This window comes from Hemitrygon akajei, chromosome 7 (genome assembly GCF_048418815.1).
Source record: "Hemitrygon akajei chromosome 7, sHemAka1.3, whole genome shotgun sequence".
Taxonomy (NCBI): Eukaryota; Metazoa; Chordata; class Chondrichthyes; order Myliobatiformes; family Dasyatidae; genus Hemitrygon; species Hemitrygon akajei.
In genome coordinates this window covers 106,688,761-106,705,526 of record NC_133130.1, presented here as the reverse complement: position 1 = coordinate 106,705,526, position 16,766 = coordinate 106,688,761, and the positions used below count along the sequence as shown (strand labels likewise).

General features: G+C 42.8%; 1 protein-coding gene across 6 annotated transcripts in view; it reads left to right on the top strand.

The window, feature by feature from the left end:
• Positions 1-16,766, top strand: part of afdna (afadin, adherens junction formation factor a) — a 230,143-nt gene that overhangs the window by 111,351 nt on the left and 102,026 nt on the right. For all 6 annotated transcript variants that reach the window (XM_073051631.1, XM_073051634.1, XM_073051633.1 and 3 more), the window contains exons 12-13: positions 3,007-3,110; positions 16,380-16,444. In XM_073051631.1, coding sequence (XP_072907732.1) covers positions 3,007-3,110; positions 16,380-16,444 — 169 coding nt within the window. The remainder of the gene's footprint in view (positions 1-3,006; positions 3,111-16,379; positions 16,445-16,766) is intronic.

Genomic DNA, 16,766 nt, shown 5'->3' with positions numbered 1-16,766 from the left:
TGTGTGTTGTTTGGATTTCCAGCATCTGCAAATTTCATCTTGTTTGTGATATGATAAAAGAGAAGTAAATTTGGGATTCTTTGTGATTCTTGAGAGCAGGACAACAGAACTAAGTTTTTTTTAATGGGGTGTTGTCAGAAACATCATTGGAATGGATACTGAAAGCTACAGCCCCCAAATCATTGAGAAGAAACCAGGGGAATGGGCGGGAAGGGAATTTAAAATATATTTGGAATTTGCAGCTAATTCTGTGTTAATTTCTGATCGTAGAAGATCCTGATAGTTGCCCTCAGTCAAGTTTCATATGACCTCAACTGAATTTTCAGTACACACTTTCTCAGTTTATTTTAGCATTAAGTCTTCAGTGTGTCCCATTACGGATATTTTGGGAATGGTACTCTTGAAAGATTGTACCTGAATAGTTCACATGTTTTAGTGAAAGTTTTCCTTCCTTTTTCAACAGGTTTTAATTGAGTGAACTAAATTTTCCACTGTGTTGTATTGAATTGATTGTTCACAATGAATACAAATATGTTAAATTAAAAAGTTATTAAAATTATATGGTTGGAATGCTATAAATCATTTTCGGCTATTAAACTGTAGCATCCTTTGCAGGGGATTTTTTGGAAGTGATTTAGAGCTACAGCATGTTAACGTACCCATCCAACCCAATGAGACCACACCACCCAGTTGTAGCCATGTGAACAATTAATCTACTTGCCCCTATCCCTTTGGAACGTGGGAGGAAATTGAAGCAGCCTAAGGAAACCCACGGGGTTGTGGGGAGAGCGTAGAAGCTCCTGATAGACAGCTGTAATCGTGTTCTATTAACAGTATTATGCCATCTCCTAAACAACAAGCATGGGGGAGGGAGCAAATAGATTTTCAAATTATTTGATTAAAGGATCTTATAACTAAGAAGAATAAATGAGGAATTCCATTCAAGTTGTGCATTTGGAAACAATACATTGAGAGACAAGATGCACTGTTTTTAATTATACAACAATAAATTTATTCACAAAGTTGTTATCGCAACCCATAATTGCAAAGTCTTTAGGATCAAAGATCCTAAAAACACTAATTGATAATTTTATTGCAGTTGTACCAATACACACCATCCTAACTATAGATTGATCTGATTTCTCTGAGTAGGCCTGTCTCACTGCCCTCCCATTTCCCCATTTTGCCATCATATCATTTGGAAATCATGTGATTTACTCGCCCAGATAGTCCTGGAGCTGCTCAGTAAGCCAGGTTGTTAAGCAATGCAGCTGTCATGGGAGCAGTTCAAAGCAACCACCTTTGCTGCCTGCCATTGTTTTCACTACCTCTGCATATCCTTGAGGTATTTAAAACACAAAAATCAACTAAAACTTTGAATACAAAACGTTCCAACTAAATTGTGCGCTAATGAATTAAAATGGACATCTTGTTTAGCTATTTCTTCCCCATAGCCCTTCAACCTTTCAGTATGCAGGCTTGTGAATTATGCCTCAAGTCATGCTTGACACATGATCTAAGAGCGGTTGCCCAGTGTAAAAATTAGAGACTTATTTTACTTTCTTGTTTCGTCAGCAGACAATATGTAGAGCATAGCTAAGAAATTGTCACAGGACAGCAAGTTAGTTTGGCATTTCATTGGTCTCTGGTAACCTCCTATAACATGTGCAGTCATGTCAAAGTTTCTTTAGTGTCAACTTGGTGAGATGGTGTGGTATTCTTTAGTCTTGGATTGCATTTTGTTTATCAAATTGTGCATACCGTACCTCAAGTTGTTACCCAATCTATTCTTTTAAAAATCATAAGTTTTGTGGGCCTCACCATTATTTCAGGACATTCTACTTGCCTGACAGGTGTGAGGTGTTGCATTTTGGAATGTCAAATGTAAGAGGAAAGCATACAGTTAAAATGGCAGGACATTTAGGAGAATTGATGTAGAGGGATCTTGGGATACAAGTGCATAGCAGCCTGAAAGTGGAAACATACTGTAGATAACATCATAAAGGCGGCTTATGCCATGCTTGCCTTTACTATTCAGGACATTGAGTATAGAAGTTGGTGTGTCACGTTGCAGCCAGATAAAATTTTGGTTAAGCCATTATTGAAATATTGTGGTCAGTTCTGAGCTCCATGTTATAGTAAGGATGTGGAGGCTTTGGAGAGGATGCAAAAGAGATTATCGGGATGTAGTCTGATTGGAGTATATTAGCTATAAGGAGGTTGGACAAACTAAGATTGCTTTCTTGAGTGCATTGAAGGCTGTGGGGTGATGACGATAATGATGTCGACTCAGGCCTGAGAGGCCAGCATCGGGCATTTTCATGCCTTACAAGGTGTGTAAAGACTGTGTGGCGCGCCACTCCTCACACAGACATTTTGCAGTATTTTTCTTTATTTTATGAGGTCGAGTTGCGAGCTCAACACTCAACCCGGCACAGATGGAAAGCATACTCGGGAACGGCCTGACTGGATTCGAACCTGGGAACCTCCGTTCTGGAGTCTGGTGCTGATGTCACTGCGCCACCAGCTGTGGGGTGACATGATTAAAAATATATAAAATTCTGAAAGGCACTATGGGAGTAAATGAAATATTTTTCTTCAGGGTGGAAATGTCAAATACTAGACAAGATGGGTTTAAGATGAGAGACAGAAAGTTTAAAGGAAATTTACAAAGCAGGTTTTTCATTAACAGAATGGTAGGTACATGGAAGGGCCCACCAGAGATCATATCTGTCAGTGGTGATGGCAAATATGATAGCGATGTTTAAGAGGCATTAGACAGGCATGTGGCAGGCAGGGAAAAGAGGACTATAGACCATGTGCAGGAAGATAGGATTAGTTTAAATAGACATTGTGAAGGGCAGTCCTGGGCTGTACTGTTCTATGTATGTTCTAAAACATGATCCTTTCAAAGATTTTGGAATATATGGAGTACTGTATTTTTGCAGTTTTCTAGCGTGCACATTTCTTCAAACCCTTACACTGTGAATGTTTTGTTTTTCTTAGAGTACAGAAAGATTGGATACTGATACCTCTACTTCAAATGATCGCAATGTGGTGAAACCGATGATCAGAGTGGAGCAGCAAGACAGCTACAAGCAGGAGATGAGGCAAGGCTCAATCTCTATAATCATTCAGATTTTTGCTGCATTTTAAAAATCTTCCTGAATCTTGGTGGACATATTCAACGTCTTGTCACTAGAACATTGTTTATACTAGCACAAATAATTCTACAAGTTTCTACTCAATATGGAGATAATTTAAATTCTGCCAAGCAGCAAAATCTAATTGAAATAACTCCAGCAGTTCAAATTTAAAGTTTTAAATTTGATAATGTTAATTGTTCTGATTGTGGTCTCCTCTTCAGCAATACTCCAATGCCTGCTAAAGTATTCTTCAGGCTGAAGGATGACTGACAAAAGTTTTGTTTGCTCCTGAGTTAGCTAATGAGGCCACTGTAGGAACTTCACAGTTTTGGGGCAACACCAATTTAGAAATCGGATAGGTGAGAAATTTCCATGGCTGCTTGCTCCTTATACTACTTAAGTTCTTGATGAATGGATTGAGATTTATGACACCAGCCAAGATGTTCCTCTTCCACTTTGTACAGTCACGGGCAGACATTCCCAGGACCGACATTTCTCTAAGGAGGCTTGGAGTGTACAATTGAATCTTTTCCTCTTTCTAATTTGTAATGCAATGACAGAGCTCAAGGTAGTGCATCTATTTGGGTACATGAGTGCTATGATCTAGCTGACATAACTGAGGAGCCAGGGCCTCATGAGAGAATACTGATATTAGTTTGACTGACCTGAGGAATTTGGAAGAGCTTGGAAAGGGAGCATTGGTGGTATTTTGATAGTGCTATGAAGTTATTGCTATGGATCCTTCAGGCCTCAGAAGCACATAGGTCAGGAATCATTCTTGCCCTGTAAACCCTGAGTTTTGTGCCAGGTCTAACCATCAAATACCATTTTTCTCAGTTGACTGAAGTCTGTGCTAGAAACATTGGTGAGTTTCATTATCGATGTCTTCTAGGATATGGAAACTAGTTCACATTTTGCTGTGAATCTTAATGCTAGAGAGCAGTGGGGACAAAATAGTAGAGTCTTGCGAGTGTTGAATGTATTGCTAATTCTCTTGTGGTTCAGTGGAAGGGTTTTCTTTGTGTTAGTACTTAGTCAACATTCACAAGCGTAGTTTTATTTATGTTCTGCAGCTTAATATCTGCAATTCATGTATCCTTGGTTCTGGAGTTCAAATGCCGTAGGTCCTCGGACAAAATAACTAATTCTGCAGGCTTTTGACAGCAGATTGCTGGCCTAAAGAACAGATGGTGGGGGGAAGAACACAGGCTAGCCAGCAACTAATAATCCCATAGTATGCACAGGTTCTTCTGCACTGCTGTAGATATGTGAGGCTCAAACACGTGAGGCAGTATCCCATTGAACCAAGAGCAGACAAGGCCATAGTGTAGGACTTTGTGAATAAAACATGCGAGAGTAGTTTCATGTGCTTAGCAAAATCCGCAGTCCTTTATTTCCATTACGAACATAACGAGCAGTTGCCTTACATTGATGTCATTATATCAGCATCTCTAAAAGTGAACACAACTCAATGACGGTGTTAGTGAATTAAGCAGAATAATTTCTATTATGAATAATATGTATTATCCGTAACTCATTAAATTACCCTATACATGCCCCCCTCCCCAAGAATTCACCAAAACTAGCACTGAGTTTGTCTGGATCTCATATGAGCCATCCAGCTCAGGTCCCATGTTCTTTGGTTGGAGTAATAGCTGGTGCCTCTGGCTTGTGCAGGAGTCTACTGAAAGGCACATGCTCAAGTTGTGATGCAGGGGTATGGTAGTGGAATCAACCAGGTCTCGGTGGACCAGTTTAAGGCCTACTACAGAAATACATTCAGGTTTGCCCTTCTTATCTACAATAAAAATCTTTTCGTCCATTCAAAAACACGGAAATGGTGAAATTGCTCGCACAGATCACTGGACCTTGAGTGATGTAATGCAGTTTAACACTGAGATTCTGGGCCATTGCAGCCCAGAGGGCTGACATGAATTGGGATAGCGGTTGGAAGAGATATCGGTTGGGGTGTTGAATCGAGCGACTCAGGTGTTCATGAACGCCCAAGCCACATCTGCAGATGTCGTCGACACTAGAGGGACAGCCTCTGACCACCTGGTAGTACAGCCTGTCATGGTAAGGAGATGCGTGAAACTGCAGGGGAAGGGGTAGAGAGATGAGAGGACCAACCAGGTCCACATTGACATGTTCAAACGATCTCTGAGACTTTGAAAGGTGCTAATGGTGCCCAAACATGAAGGTTAATTTTAACCTTCTGACACACAACACAGGCTGCACTCCAGTACGACTCATCCTTCTTGAGGCCATACCATGCAAACTTTAAAGCAGCAGGTTTTTGTGAAGCCTTCCCGCCTGGATGGGAGAGGCCGTAAGTGGCTTTAAAAGCAGTACTCCTAGTTAGCAGGCACTATGGGGCAAGGCACTAATTGAGACATCTCACAGGAGATAAACTCTTGCATCCCTGAACTTGATGTTCACCAATTGCAGGCCCAGGTCTGGACCTTTGGGTTGGTAGCTTGATCACTTGTCATGCTGACGTAGTCAACCCTGATATGTATGACATCAGTGGCAGGCTGTGAGAGGCAATCAGCCACAGCATTATTTTCCCCTTCTATATGCTTTATGTTAGTCATGAATTCTAAAATGTAAGCCAAGTGGCATTGCTGCCATGCAGACGAAGGATCTGATGCTTTGGCTATCGCGTGCACTAGGAGTTGTGGCCAACGAATGCTGTGAAATTCCAGTAGAAAATGAAAATGATGGCTGCCCATATAGAGTCTGAGAAGTTCGTAGTCAAACAGACTGTATTTCCTCTTGAGGGCAGAGCTGCTGGCTAAAGAGGGCACCCGGCTGTTTGGGCATAGCACTTTGAGTGTAGTCTGAAGCATCAGTGGTAATGGCTATAGGTGCATTGGGGAGCATATGTGCTAGTAGGGTCACATTCGAAAGGGTTCGCTTGTCAAATGCTCTGGTCCTATCTGCTGACCACTCAAGCATGTGATTTAGGGACACTGCCATTAAGAGCACTACAAGGGGAGCATCAGTTCAGCAGCTTGTGAAATGAAACGGTGATCGATATTCACCATACCTAAAATTTCTTGCAGTGCTTTGGCAGTGGAAAGTCCACATTAGCAGCTACTTTTGACGGCAAAGGTATCATAACTTCTGTGGAGATGCAGTAGCCGAGTAAGTCAATAGTAGACGACCCAAAGTGGCATTTAGTGGGGTTTACAATCGGCGATGTTGGCTTAAGTGCTTGAAAAATGTGCAGAGATGTGATAAGAGTTCGGTTTTGGATGTGCTAGTGACAAGTATGTCGTCCAGGTAAACCGAGAGAATCCAAGTCTTTTAACACAGTGTCCATTAGTCTGTGCTGCATTTTTCAGCCCAACCAGCATGTGCAGAAACTCAAATAGGCCAAACGGGGTTGTAATGGCAGTTTTGAAAAACTCCCTCAGTCAGGATCTTTCAGCAGATGCTTGTGTGTGCTGTCCATTTCAGAAAAAAATCGCTCTGGCTAAACATGCTGAAAAGTCTTGAATATGTGGGACAGGATAACAATCGGGTGACGGAGGCGGCAGTAATTGCTGCATGGATGGCAACCACTATCAGGATTAAGGACAATGTGGAGCTATTTGACCTGCGTACAATGCCAAGCATTTCCATGTTGGCAAATTCAACCTTCGTGCTGGCAAACATTTCTTGAGTCCAGTCTATGCCCGCGGATGTGGACCAGCAAGCTGGTTGTGGAAACATTGTGCTCAACCCCGGGCCTTGTAACTGTTGAAAAGTGTGGGTTTGGAGAGGTTTGGGAATTCACCCAGCAGAATTCACACATGGTGGTGCATGCACTAGACTGAGTCATTGTGGAGAACTGGAGGTACGGGGTAATGACCCAAAGTCCTTTGTGTCCAGAAGCAGGCAGTTCTTAAGAACTACCTTTGGCACACAGGAAATCTGCACTGAACAGAGGTCCAGCAACTCTAGACAAGACAGTCCCATGTGTAGTGTCGTTCACTAAAGCAGAGCATCAAGCATTGTGTCCCATAAGTCCAGATCCTGCAGCTGTTGGCGGCCTCTATCGAGGATGCGTTGCTTTCTCTTATAATCAATCGGCAATGCTGGCAACACCCACTTGAGCATTTGTTTCACACACACAAGAAGCATCACCCCGAAAGGGTGTCTGTAATGAACAGTAGGCAACCCAGGCAATTGGAAGCCACAGTGTTCAAAGACCTTTGATCTCGTGATGCGCTGGCACTGTCAAAGCTGCATGGCTGTCAGCACTTACTGGTGTTCATGCCAAAGCATTTGTGGTAAAAGCATAGGCCCGGCATTGACCGGTTCGGAGCTGTGGGGCATGAGTTTGCTGGAGGTTCTGCTGGCAGGGCTTATTGAGACAGGGAAAGGAGGAATAAATGATGCACCTCAGTCTACACCGGTCAGACAATCAACCATTTTAGCAAGTTCAGTATAGTCCTTTATAGGTGTGGGCTGTGTGTATTTCAAAGGTTCAAAGAACCAATTTAATGTCAGAGAAATGCATACAATATACATCCTGAAATACTTGAGCAGGCATTTGTTTAAAAACAAAACAAGGGTGGTGATTGCCCAGAAGAGATAACATGTGGTCCATTAGTTCTGAAGGCTGAGCATCTCCCAGATTGGGCAAGGAGAGCAACTATTTAGCATGCTCAGATAGTCCAAAGGTCTATAATGAGTGAGTTTAGGAATAACTTATTTATCACATGTCGGCAGGTCTCCTAGTAGATTCACCACTCTGGCTGTAGTGGAACTTCTTAGCAATGCCATGCTGAGATAAAATTTGGTATTGTTCGTAGTGATTTGTATTTGATTTCTCACAGCACAAACAGGACCTTTGTTTATGCAAACCACACTGTTGCTGCTCCCAAAACTCCAGCAGCTTCAAAACGACCGTGGTTGACATGTCATTGAGTAACTCCGTAATAACCTTATAGCTGCAGGATCACCATTTTGTGAATAAAACATGCAAGTGTTGTTTTGCGTGCTTATCAAAAGCCATAGCCCTTCCATTGTGAACAAAACAAATGCATTTGCCTTGCACTGACTGTATTACGTCAGATGCAGTCTTTTCAAATGAACACAACTTGTTGACGATGTTTGCGAATTATGTAGAAAAGTTTCTATTGTGAATAATAAGTGTCATCTGTCACCCATTACATTAATTCTACAATAGTATCAGGGCAGTCAACACCGACTATAAGAAACTCTTTGAAGATTGTTTTCAGATTGTTGATGTGTGTGCCTTTGACACCATTGCACAGCAGCTTATTAGCCAACAAAAAGTCTAAATTGTCATATATCAATAAGGAAAATAAAATTAAGGCTTCACAGGCAGACGATAATCCAGTTGAAGCTCCAAAACTCCGAAGAATTTTGATCATGAGATCAAAATTTTGTCACGTACATCAGGATAGAGAATATGCCAGGAACATCAGATGCTGTAGTTGTAATGGTCTTTGAAATGGCAAGTTTGATGGTAACTACAGAGGAGATTCTTTGCTATCTACCCCAGGGAAAATCATCACCGAAGTCCTCCCCGACCACATACACCTAGTGGCTGGACACCTGCTCTCTCAATTACAATGTGGACTTTGTTCATCTTTTAGCATAGATCTATGAAAAATGTATTAAGTCCTTTCTGACCTCATGATAGCCTTTGACACCATTCCCAGTAGGCAGGGTGAATGGAACACTTATTTGCTGTCTAAAGGAATTCTTCTGTCCCTCAGAAGAGTGGACATATTGGAATGGGATATTCATTCCATGATAGAATGGAATAGACAGTAGGTGCAAGAGTAGGCCATTCAGCCCTTCTAGCAAGCACCACCATTCACTGTGATCATGGCTGATCATACACAATCAGTACCCTGTTCCTGCCCTCTCCCCATATCCCTTGACCCCGCTATCTATGAGCTCTATCTAACTCTCTCTTGAATGCATCCAGAGACTTGGCCTCCACTGCCTTCTGGGGCAGAGCATTCCACATATCCACCACTCTCTGGGTGAAAAAGTTTTTCCGCATCTCAGTTCTAAATGGCCTACCCCTTATTCTTAAACTGTGGCCTCTAGTTCTGGACTCACCCATCAGCGGGAACATGCTTCCTACCTCCAATGCCTGTCCAATCCCTTAATAATCTTATATGTCTCAATCAGATCCCCTCTCATCCTTCTAAATTCCAGTGTATACAAGCCCAGCCGCTCCAATCTTTCAACATATGACAGTCCCGCCATTCCGGGAATTAACCTTGTGAACCTATGCTGCACTCCCTCAATAGCAAGAATGTGCTTCCTCAAATTTGGAGACCAAAACTGCACATAATACTCCAGGTGGGGTCTCACCAGGGCCCTGTACAGCTGCAGAAGGACCTCTTTACTCCTATACTCGATTCCTCTTGTTATAAAGGCCAGCATGCCATTAGCTTTCTTCACTGCCTGCTGTACCTGCTTGCTTGCTTTCATTGACTGATGTACAAGAACACCTAGATCTCGTTGTACTTCCCCTTTTCCTAACTTGACTCCATTTAGATAGTAATCTGCCTTCCTGTTCTTGCCATCAAAGTGGATAACCTCACATTTATCCACATTAAATTGCATCTGCCATACATTTGCCCACTCACCCAACCTGTCCAAGTCACCCTGCATTCTCATAACATCTTCCTAACATTTCACACTGCCACCCAGCTTTGTGTCATCAGCAAATTTGCTAATGTTACTTTTAATCCCTTCATCTAAATCATTAATGTATATTGTAAACAGCTGCAGTCCCAGCACCGAACCTTGCGGTACCCCACTGGTCACAGCCTGCCATTCCGAAAGGGACCCGTTAATCACTACTCTTTGTTTCCTGTCAGCCAGCCAATTTTCAATCCATGTCAGTACTCTGCCCCCAATACCATGTGCCCTAATTTTGCCCACTAATCTCCTATGTGGGACTTTATCAAAAGCTTTCTGGAAGTCCAGGTACACTAAATCCACTGGCTCTCCCTTGTCCATTTTCATGAATGTCCATCCATGTCCTCTTCCACTGTCGGGATAAGGCCACACTTGGATTGAAGGAGCAACACCTTATTTTCCGTTTGGTAGCCTCCAACCTGATAGCATGAACATCGATTTTTCAAACTTCCAGTAATGCCACCCACCCTTTCTTCCCCATTTCTCATCCCCTTGTCCCTCTCTGATGTTATATCCTTGCCTGCCCATTGCCAAATAAAATGGCTGACCACTGGGAGATCCTGTTTGACGGACGGAACGTAGACGCTCAGTGAAGTGGTCTCCCAATCTACGTTCCTCTCTCCCCTCCCCCACTTTTCAGTCTACTCCTGAGATTTTATTCTCCAGTCCTGCTGAAGGGTTTCTGTCCGAAACGTGGACTACTTTTTTCCGTAGATGTTGACTGGCCTGCTGAGTTCCTCCAGCATTTTGTGTGTGTTGCAGCAGCTTTTGGTGTCCTATGGACATGGACCCCAAGTTCTCTCTGATGCTCCTTACTACCATTAATATTGTATTGTCTTCAAATTTGACTTGCCAAAATGTACTTACCTGGGTTGAGCTCCATCAGCCACTTCTCAGACTAGTTCTGCATCCTATCAGTGTCCTGCTGTAACTCTGACAGCCCTCCAGACTATCCACGACACCTCCAAACTATCCACGACACCTCCAATCTTTGTGTCATCAGCAGACTTACTAACCCACCCTTCTATATCTTCATTCAGGACATTTATAAAAATCACAGAGGAGGGATCCCAGAACAGATCTGCATGCAGAATATGAACCATCTACAATCATCCTTTGCTTTCTGTGGGCAAGCCAATTCTGGATCCACAAAGCAAGGTCTCCTTTGATTAACTCAGTAGGTCAGGCAGCATCCGTTGAAAGGAGCAGTCAGCGTTTCGGGTCGAGACCCTTTGTCAGGACTAAAGAAGGAGGGGGCCTGACCTGCTGAGTTCATCCAGCTTTTTTGTACGTCTTGATTTGACCACAGCATCTACAGTGCACTTTGTGTTTAAGGTCTCCTTTGATCTCATGCGTCCTTCCTTTCTGAATGAGCCTTGCATGGGGAACCTTTTCAGTTGCCTTACATTACATCCACTGCTCAACCTTCATCAATGTGTTTTATTACATCCTCAAATAATTCAATCAGACTTGTAAGGCATGACCTGCCCTTGACAAAGCCATGCTGACTATCCCTTATCAGATTGTTTCTCCAAATGCTCATAAACCCTCCTCCTCAAGGATCTTCAACAACTTGCCCACCACTGAAGTAAGACTCGCTGGTCTATAGTTTTCTGGGTTATCTCTACTCCCTTTCTTGAACAAGGGAACAACATTTGCAGCCCTCCAATCATCCTGTGCTTCTCCTGTCCCTCATTGCCAGAGGCTCAGCAATCTCCTCTCTGTCTTCCCACAGTAGCCTGGGGTATATCTGGTATGGTCCTAGCGACTTATCTAACTTAATGCTTTTCAAAAGCTTTAGCACATCCTCTTTTTTAAAAAAATGTCTATATACTTAAGCGTTTCAGTCCACTGCAAGTCATTCCCACAATTGCCAAGGTCCTTTTCCCTGGTGAATACTGAAGCAAAGTATTCATTAAGTACCTCAGCTACATCCTCTGACTCCATGTACACATATCCACTACTGCACCTGATGGGTCCTATTCTCTCACAGTTCATCTTCTTGCTCCTTACATACTCGTAGATTGCCTTGTAGTTTTCCTTAATGCTGCTTGCCAAGGCCTTCTCATGGCCCATTCTAGCTCTTCTAATTTCATTCTTGTGCTCCTTCCTGGCAACCGTGTAATTTTCTAGAGTTCTCACACGACCTAATTTCTTGAACCTTCATAAGCTCTTCTTTTCTTAACTAGATTTTCTACATCTTTTTGTACACCATGGTTCTTTTACCCTTTCATCCTTTCCCTGCCTCAGTGGAACATACCTATGCAAAATGCTATGTAAATGTTCCCTGAATGTTTGCCACTTTCTCCCATACATTTCCTTGAGAATATTCGCTTCCAATTGATGTTCCCAATTTCCTCCCTAATAGCTTCGTATCTCCCCTGCCACAATTAAATGCTTTCCCAAATGCTCCGCTCCTATCTCTTTCCTGCACTATGGTAAAGGAGATAGAGTTGTGATCACTGGATCTGACACCTAGCCAGGTTTGTTTCCCAATACCAGATCAGGTACGCCTCGCCTCTAGTTGGCTTATCTACATATTGCATCAGGAAACCTTCTTGAACGTGCCTAACAAACTCCACCCCATCGAATCCTCTTGCTCTTGGAAGGTGCCAGTCACTATTAGGAAAGCTAAATTCTCTCATCACAATAACCCTATTATTAGTGCACCATTCCAGAATCTGCCTCCCTATCTGCTCTTCAATGTCCCTGTTACTATTGGAGGGGGGGTCTATAAAAAACAACAACCAGTAGAGTTATTGCCCCCTTCCTGTTTTTGATTTCCACCCACACTGACTCAGTAGATAATTCCTCCATGATTTCCTCTTTTTCTGTAGCCCTGACACTATCCCTGATTAGCAATGCCACACCCCCACCTCTTCTGCTTCCCTCCGTGTATCTATAGTCTGGCACACTCAGCAGCAATTTCTGCCCTTGAGACATCCAAGTGTCTGTTTGAGTCCTTTGCGATTATCTGGTTTTCTTTATTAATTGCTCATAAAATGTGGCCTGATCTTCACCTAAGTCACAATAATAGACAAACACAATCCGCCTAAACCAATAACACACACAGACAATTGTACTACTTTTCGTCAATACTGAGTACACCATTTAAACAAACAGTCTAGGTTCAAAAATGGTATGTGAACCTCTGGGATGATGCCTTCTGCAACAGCTATTTGGGGCTAGGTGTTCCAGTCAATGAGATGAATTGAAGGTGTGAGTCGTAGAGGTGTCCTAGACATATGAAGTCAGGTTACTGGCAGAGCCTGCTTTTCTCAAGAAAGATCTGTTTTTGTGCACCATGCATCGATCAAAACAACTTCAGAGGCACTGCACCCCAACACCAAAACCTTATCCCAGTCGTGAAGTATGGTGGAATGAGCATCATGGATTTGGGCTACTTTGCTGCCTCAGGGCCTGGACAGCTTGCAGTCATTGAGGGAACAATGAATTCAAAATTATTCAAAAATGAATTCAAAAATCAAAATTATATCAAAGGAGGATGTCAGGGTAGTGGTCTGTCACCTAAAGCTTAATAGAAGTTGGATGATACATGAGGCAATGATCTGAAGCACAAGTAAAACAACAACAGACTGATTTAAAAATAAGAAAATTTGTGTTTTGAAATAGCGAAGTCAAAGTCCAGACCTTAATCCAATTGAGATGCTGTGGCATGACCTGAGGAGGGCTGTTCATGCAAGGTATCCCAGAAATACTGATGAACTGAAACAGATTTGTATGGAGGTCACCAATGTTGGAAGTCTGATCAGCAGCTACAGTTGATGTTTGGTGGAGGTTATTGCTGCTAAAGGAGGGGCTACCAGTTATTAAATACAAGGGTTCCCATACTTTTTCCAGCCTGAACTGTGAAAGATTAAAAATGTGTTCAGTAAAGACATGAAAAGTACAATTGTTTGTGTTATTGGTTTAGGCAAATTATGTTAGTCTGTTATTGTGACTTAGATGAAGATCAAATTTTATTTTGAGTAACTAATGCAGAAAACCAAGTAGTTGCAAAACGTTCACAGATTTTTTTTATTCCAACTGTATCTTGTGCCTCTGTTACTACTTACCCTTTGTACTATTGTGTTTTTGTTTTACTTAAGAACATTGTTGCTCAGATTCGGCCCTTCCTTTATATTTGCAAACTTCAGCTGATTCATTAAAGTAGCTCGTGATAAGAGTCAGGATTCTTGTTCCACTGCCTGCTCGCTGCATGCAAATTTGTCTCTGTTTTGTTGGGAACTGTAGGGTTCCAGCTGTAAAAAGTTAATATCCAAAATTATTAACCTGACACGAGGAAATCTGCAGATGCTGGAAATTCAAACAACACACACAAAATGCTGGTGGAACACAGCAGGCCAGGCAGCATCTATAGGGAAAAGCGCTGCCGACGTTTTGGGCCGAGTCCCTTTGTCAGGACTAACTGAAAGGAAAGATAGTAAGAGATTTGAAAGTAGTGGGGGGAGGGGGAAATGCGAAATGATAGGAGAAGACCGGAGGGGGTGGGATGAAGTTAAGAGCTGGAAAGGTGATTGGCGAAAGTGATACAGAGCTGGAGAAGGGAAAGGATCATGGGACGGGAGGCCTCGGGAGAAAGGGGAAGGGGGAAGCACCAGAGGGAGATGGAGAACAGGCAAACAACTAAATATGTCAGGGATGGGGTAAGAAGGGGAGGAGGGGTATTAACGGAAGTTAGAGAAGTCAATGTTCATGCCATCAGGTTGGAGGCTACCCAGCCGGTATTTAAGGTGTTGTTCCTCCAACCTGATTTGGATTCATTTTGATAGTAGAGGAGGCCATGGATAGACATATCAGAATGGGAATGGGACGTGGAATTAAAATGTGTGACCACTGGGAGATCCTGCTTTCTCTGGCGGACCAAGTGTTAGCTGTTCAGCGAAACGGTCTCCCAGTCTGCGTCGGGTCTCACCAATATATAAAAGGCCACACCGGGAGCACCGGACGCAGTATACCACACCAGCCAACTCACAGGTGAAGTGTCGCCTCACCTGGAAGGACTGTCTGGGGCCCTGAATGGTGGTGAGGGAGGAAGTGTAAGGGCAGGTGTAGCACTTGTTTTGCTTACAAGGATAAGTGCCAGGAGGGAGATCGGTGGGAAGGGATGGGGGGACGAATGGACAGGGGAGTCGCGTAGGGAGCGATCCCTGCAGAAGGCAGAAAGGGGGTGAGGGAAAGATGTGCTTGGTAGTAGGATCCCATTGGAGGTGGCGGAAGTTACGGAGAATTATACATTGGACCTGGAGGCTGGTGGGGTGTTAGGTGAGGACAAGGGGAACCCTAACCTGAGTGGGGTGGCAGGCGGATGTGGTGAGGGCAGATGTGCGGGAAATGGGAGAGATGCGTTTGAGAGCAGAGTTGATGGTGGAAGAAGGGAAGCCCCTTTGTTTAAAAAAGGAAGACATCTCCTTCATCCTGGAATGAAAAGCCTCATCCTGAGAGCAGATGCGGTGGAGACGGAGAAATTGTGAGAAGGGGATAGCATTTTTGCAAGAGACAAGGTGGGAAGAGGAATAGTCCAAGTAGCTGTGAGAGTCTGTAGGCTTAGAGCAGGGGTGTCAAACTCATTTTAGGTCACGGGCCGGATTGAGCAAAATGCAGCTTCATGCGGGCCGGATCAGTCGGACACGTGCGAACGCAGCTTTCGTTGCCTCCGTTTTTTCAGCCTGCTCTCATGTGTTTCAGTCTCTGCTATAACTACAAAGTGTTTCACTTTACAAATTCCATTTCTTATGAAGAAGACTGCCGAATAAACACTAAAAACCCTGAAAACCTGGTACCTGAATAAACTCAGCATTAGCCATATCATACGCCATAGGCGCTTCGATTACTGGGGCCAGCTTTAATAGTAATTAGATATTATCTCGCAGGCCAAAGATAATTCCACCGCGGGCCGGATTTGGCCCACGGGCCTTGAGTTTGACATATATGGCTTAGAGATATCAGTAGATAAGCCGTCTCCAGAGATGGAGACAGAAGGATCAAGAAAGGGGAGGGAGGTGTTGGAAATGGACCTTTATTTAAAAACTGCTGGTATTCTGGGACTTGGAATATTTTTATTTCTTATTTCATATTTCAAATCTTTGTAATCTTCAGTCTGTAAGAAAGGTGACAGTGCACTGGTTTTGTTGTGTATAAATTGAAGTTTAAAGTTAGCATTTATAAAAGTAGTTGGTATCCAAGGTTCATGATGTGCTTTATTGCTGATCTGTTGTGCTAAAAAAAACATTCAGTGGAATACAGTCTCATCAATATTGCAAATTCTGTTCTGGTTTTAAACTTATTATTGTAGTGACATTAAGAGAAGGCACCCATGCAGCTTGGGGATGAAAGCTTAAATAGTACTATGCTGAAATTTAATATTTGTGTCACATAGACTTGGTTTGTCTACGTCATTATCGTAGTTTACTAAATTGGTTCTGCAATTGATTTTCATTCTGTGGTTGAATAGTCACTGGAGCGGTCAGCATCTGTTGACATGGGATAAACTACAAGTACATTTGTTGAAAATACATTTTATTTTGCTTGCAGAGCACAAGATATTATTCAAGGTCAAGAGATGACTCTGCCAGCCACAATAGAGTTCAGAGAAAGTTGTAAGTACTATTATATCTGTTGTTAGTGGATGTCGTAGTATGCACTGCAGGTTTATGAATTTTAAATGATCTCCATGGTGTTTTATTCCAATATTCAGCCAATAAACAGGATTTCCAGTTAGCATTATTTGTTAATTTTCCAAAAATAAAATAGTTCTATTATTTAAAATTAATGAGTTTTGTGTCAAGTTATAAAAGGTAGTTGAGTTTTTACAATAACACACACAAAACTGGTGGAACACAGCAGGCCAGGCAGCATCTATAGGAGAAGCACTGTCAATGTTTCGGGCTGAGACCCTTCGTCAGGACGAAAAAAAGCATG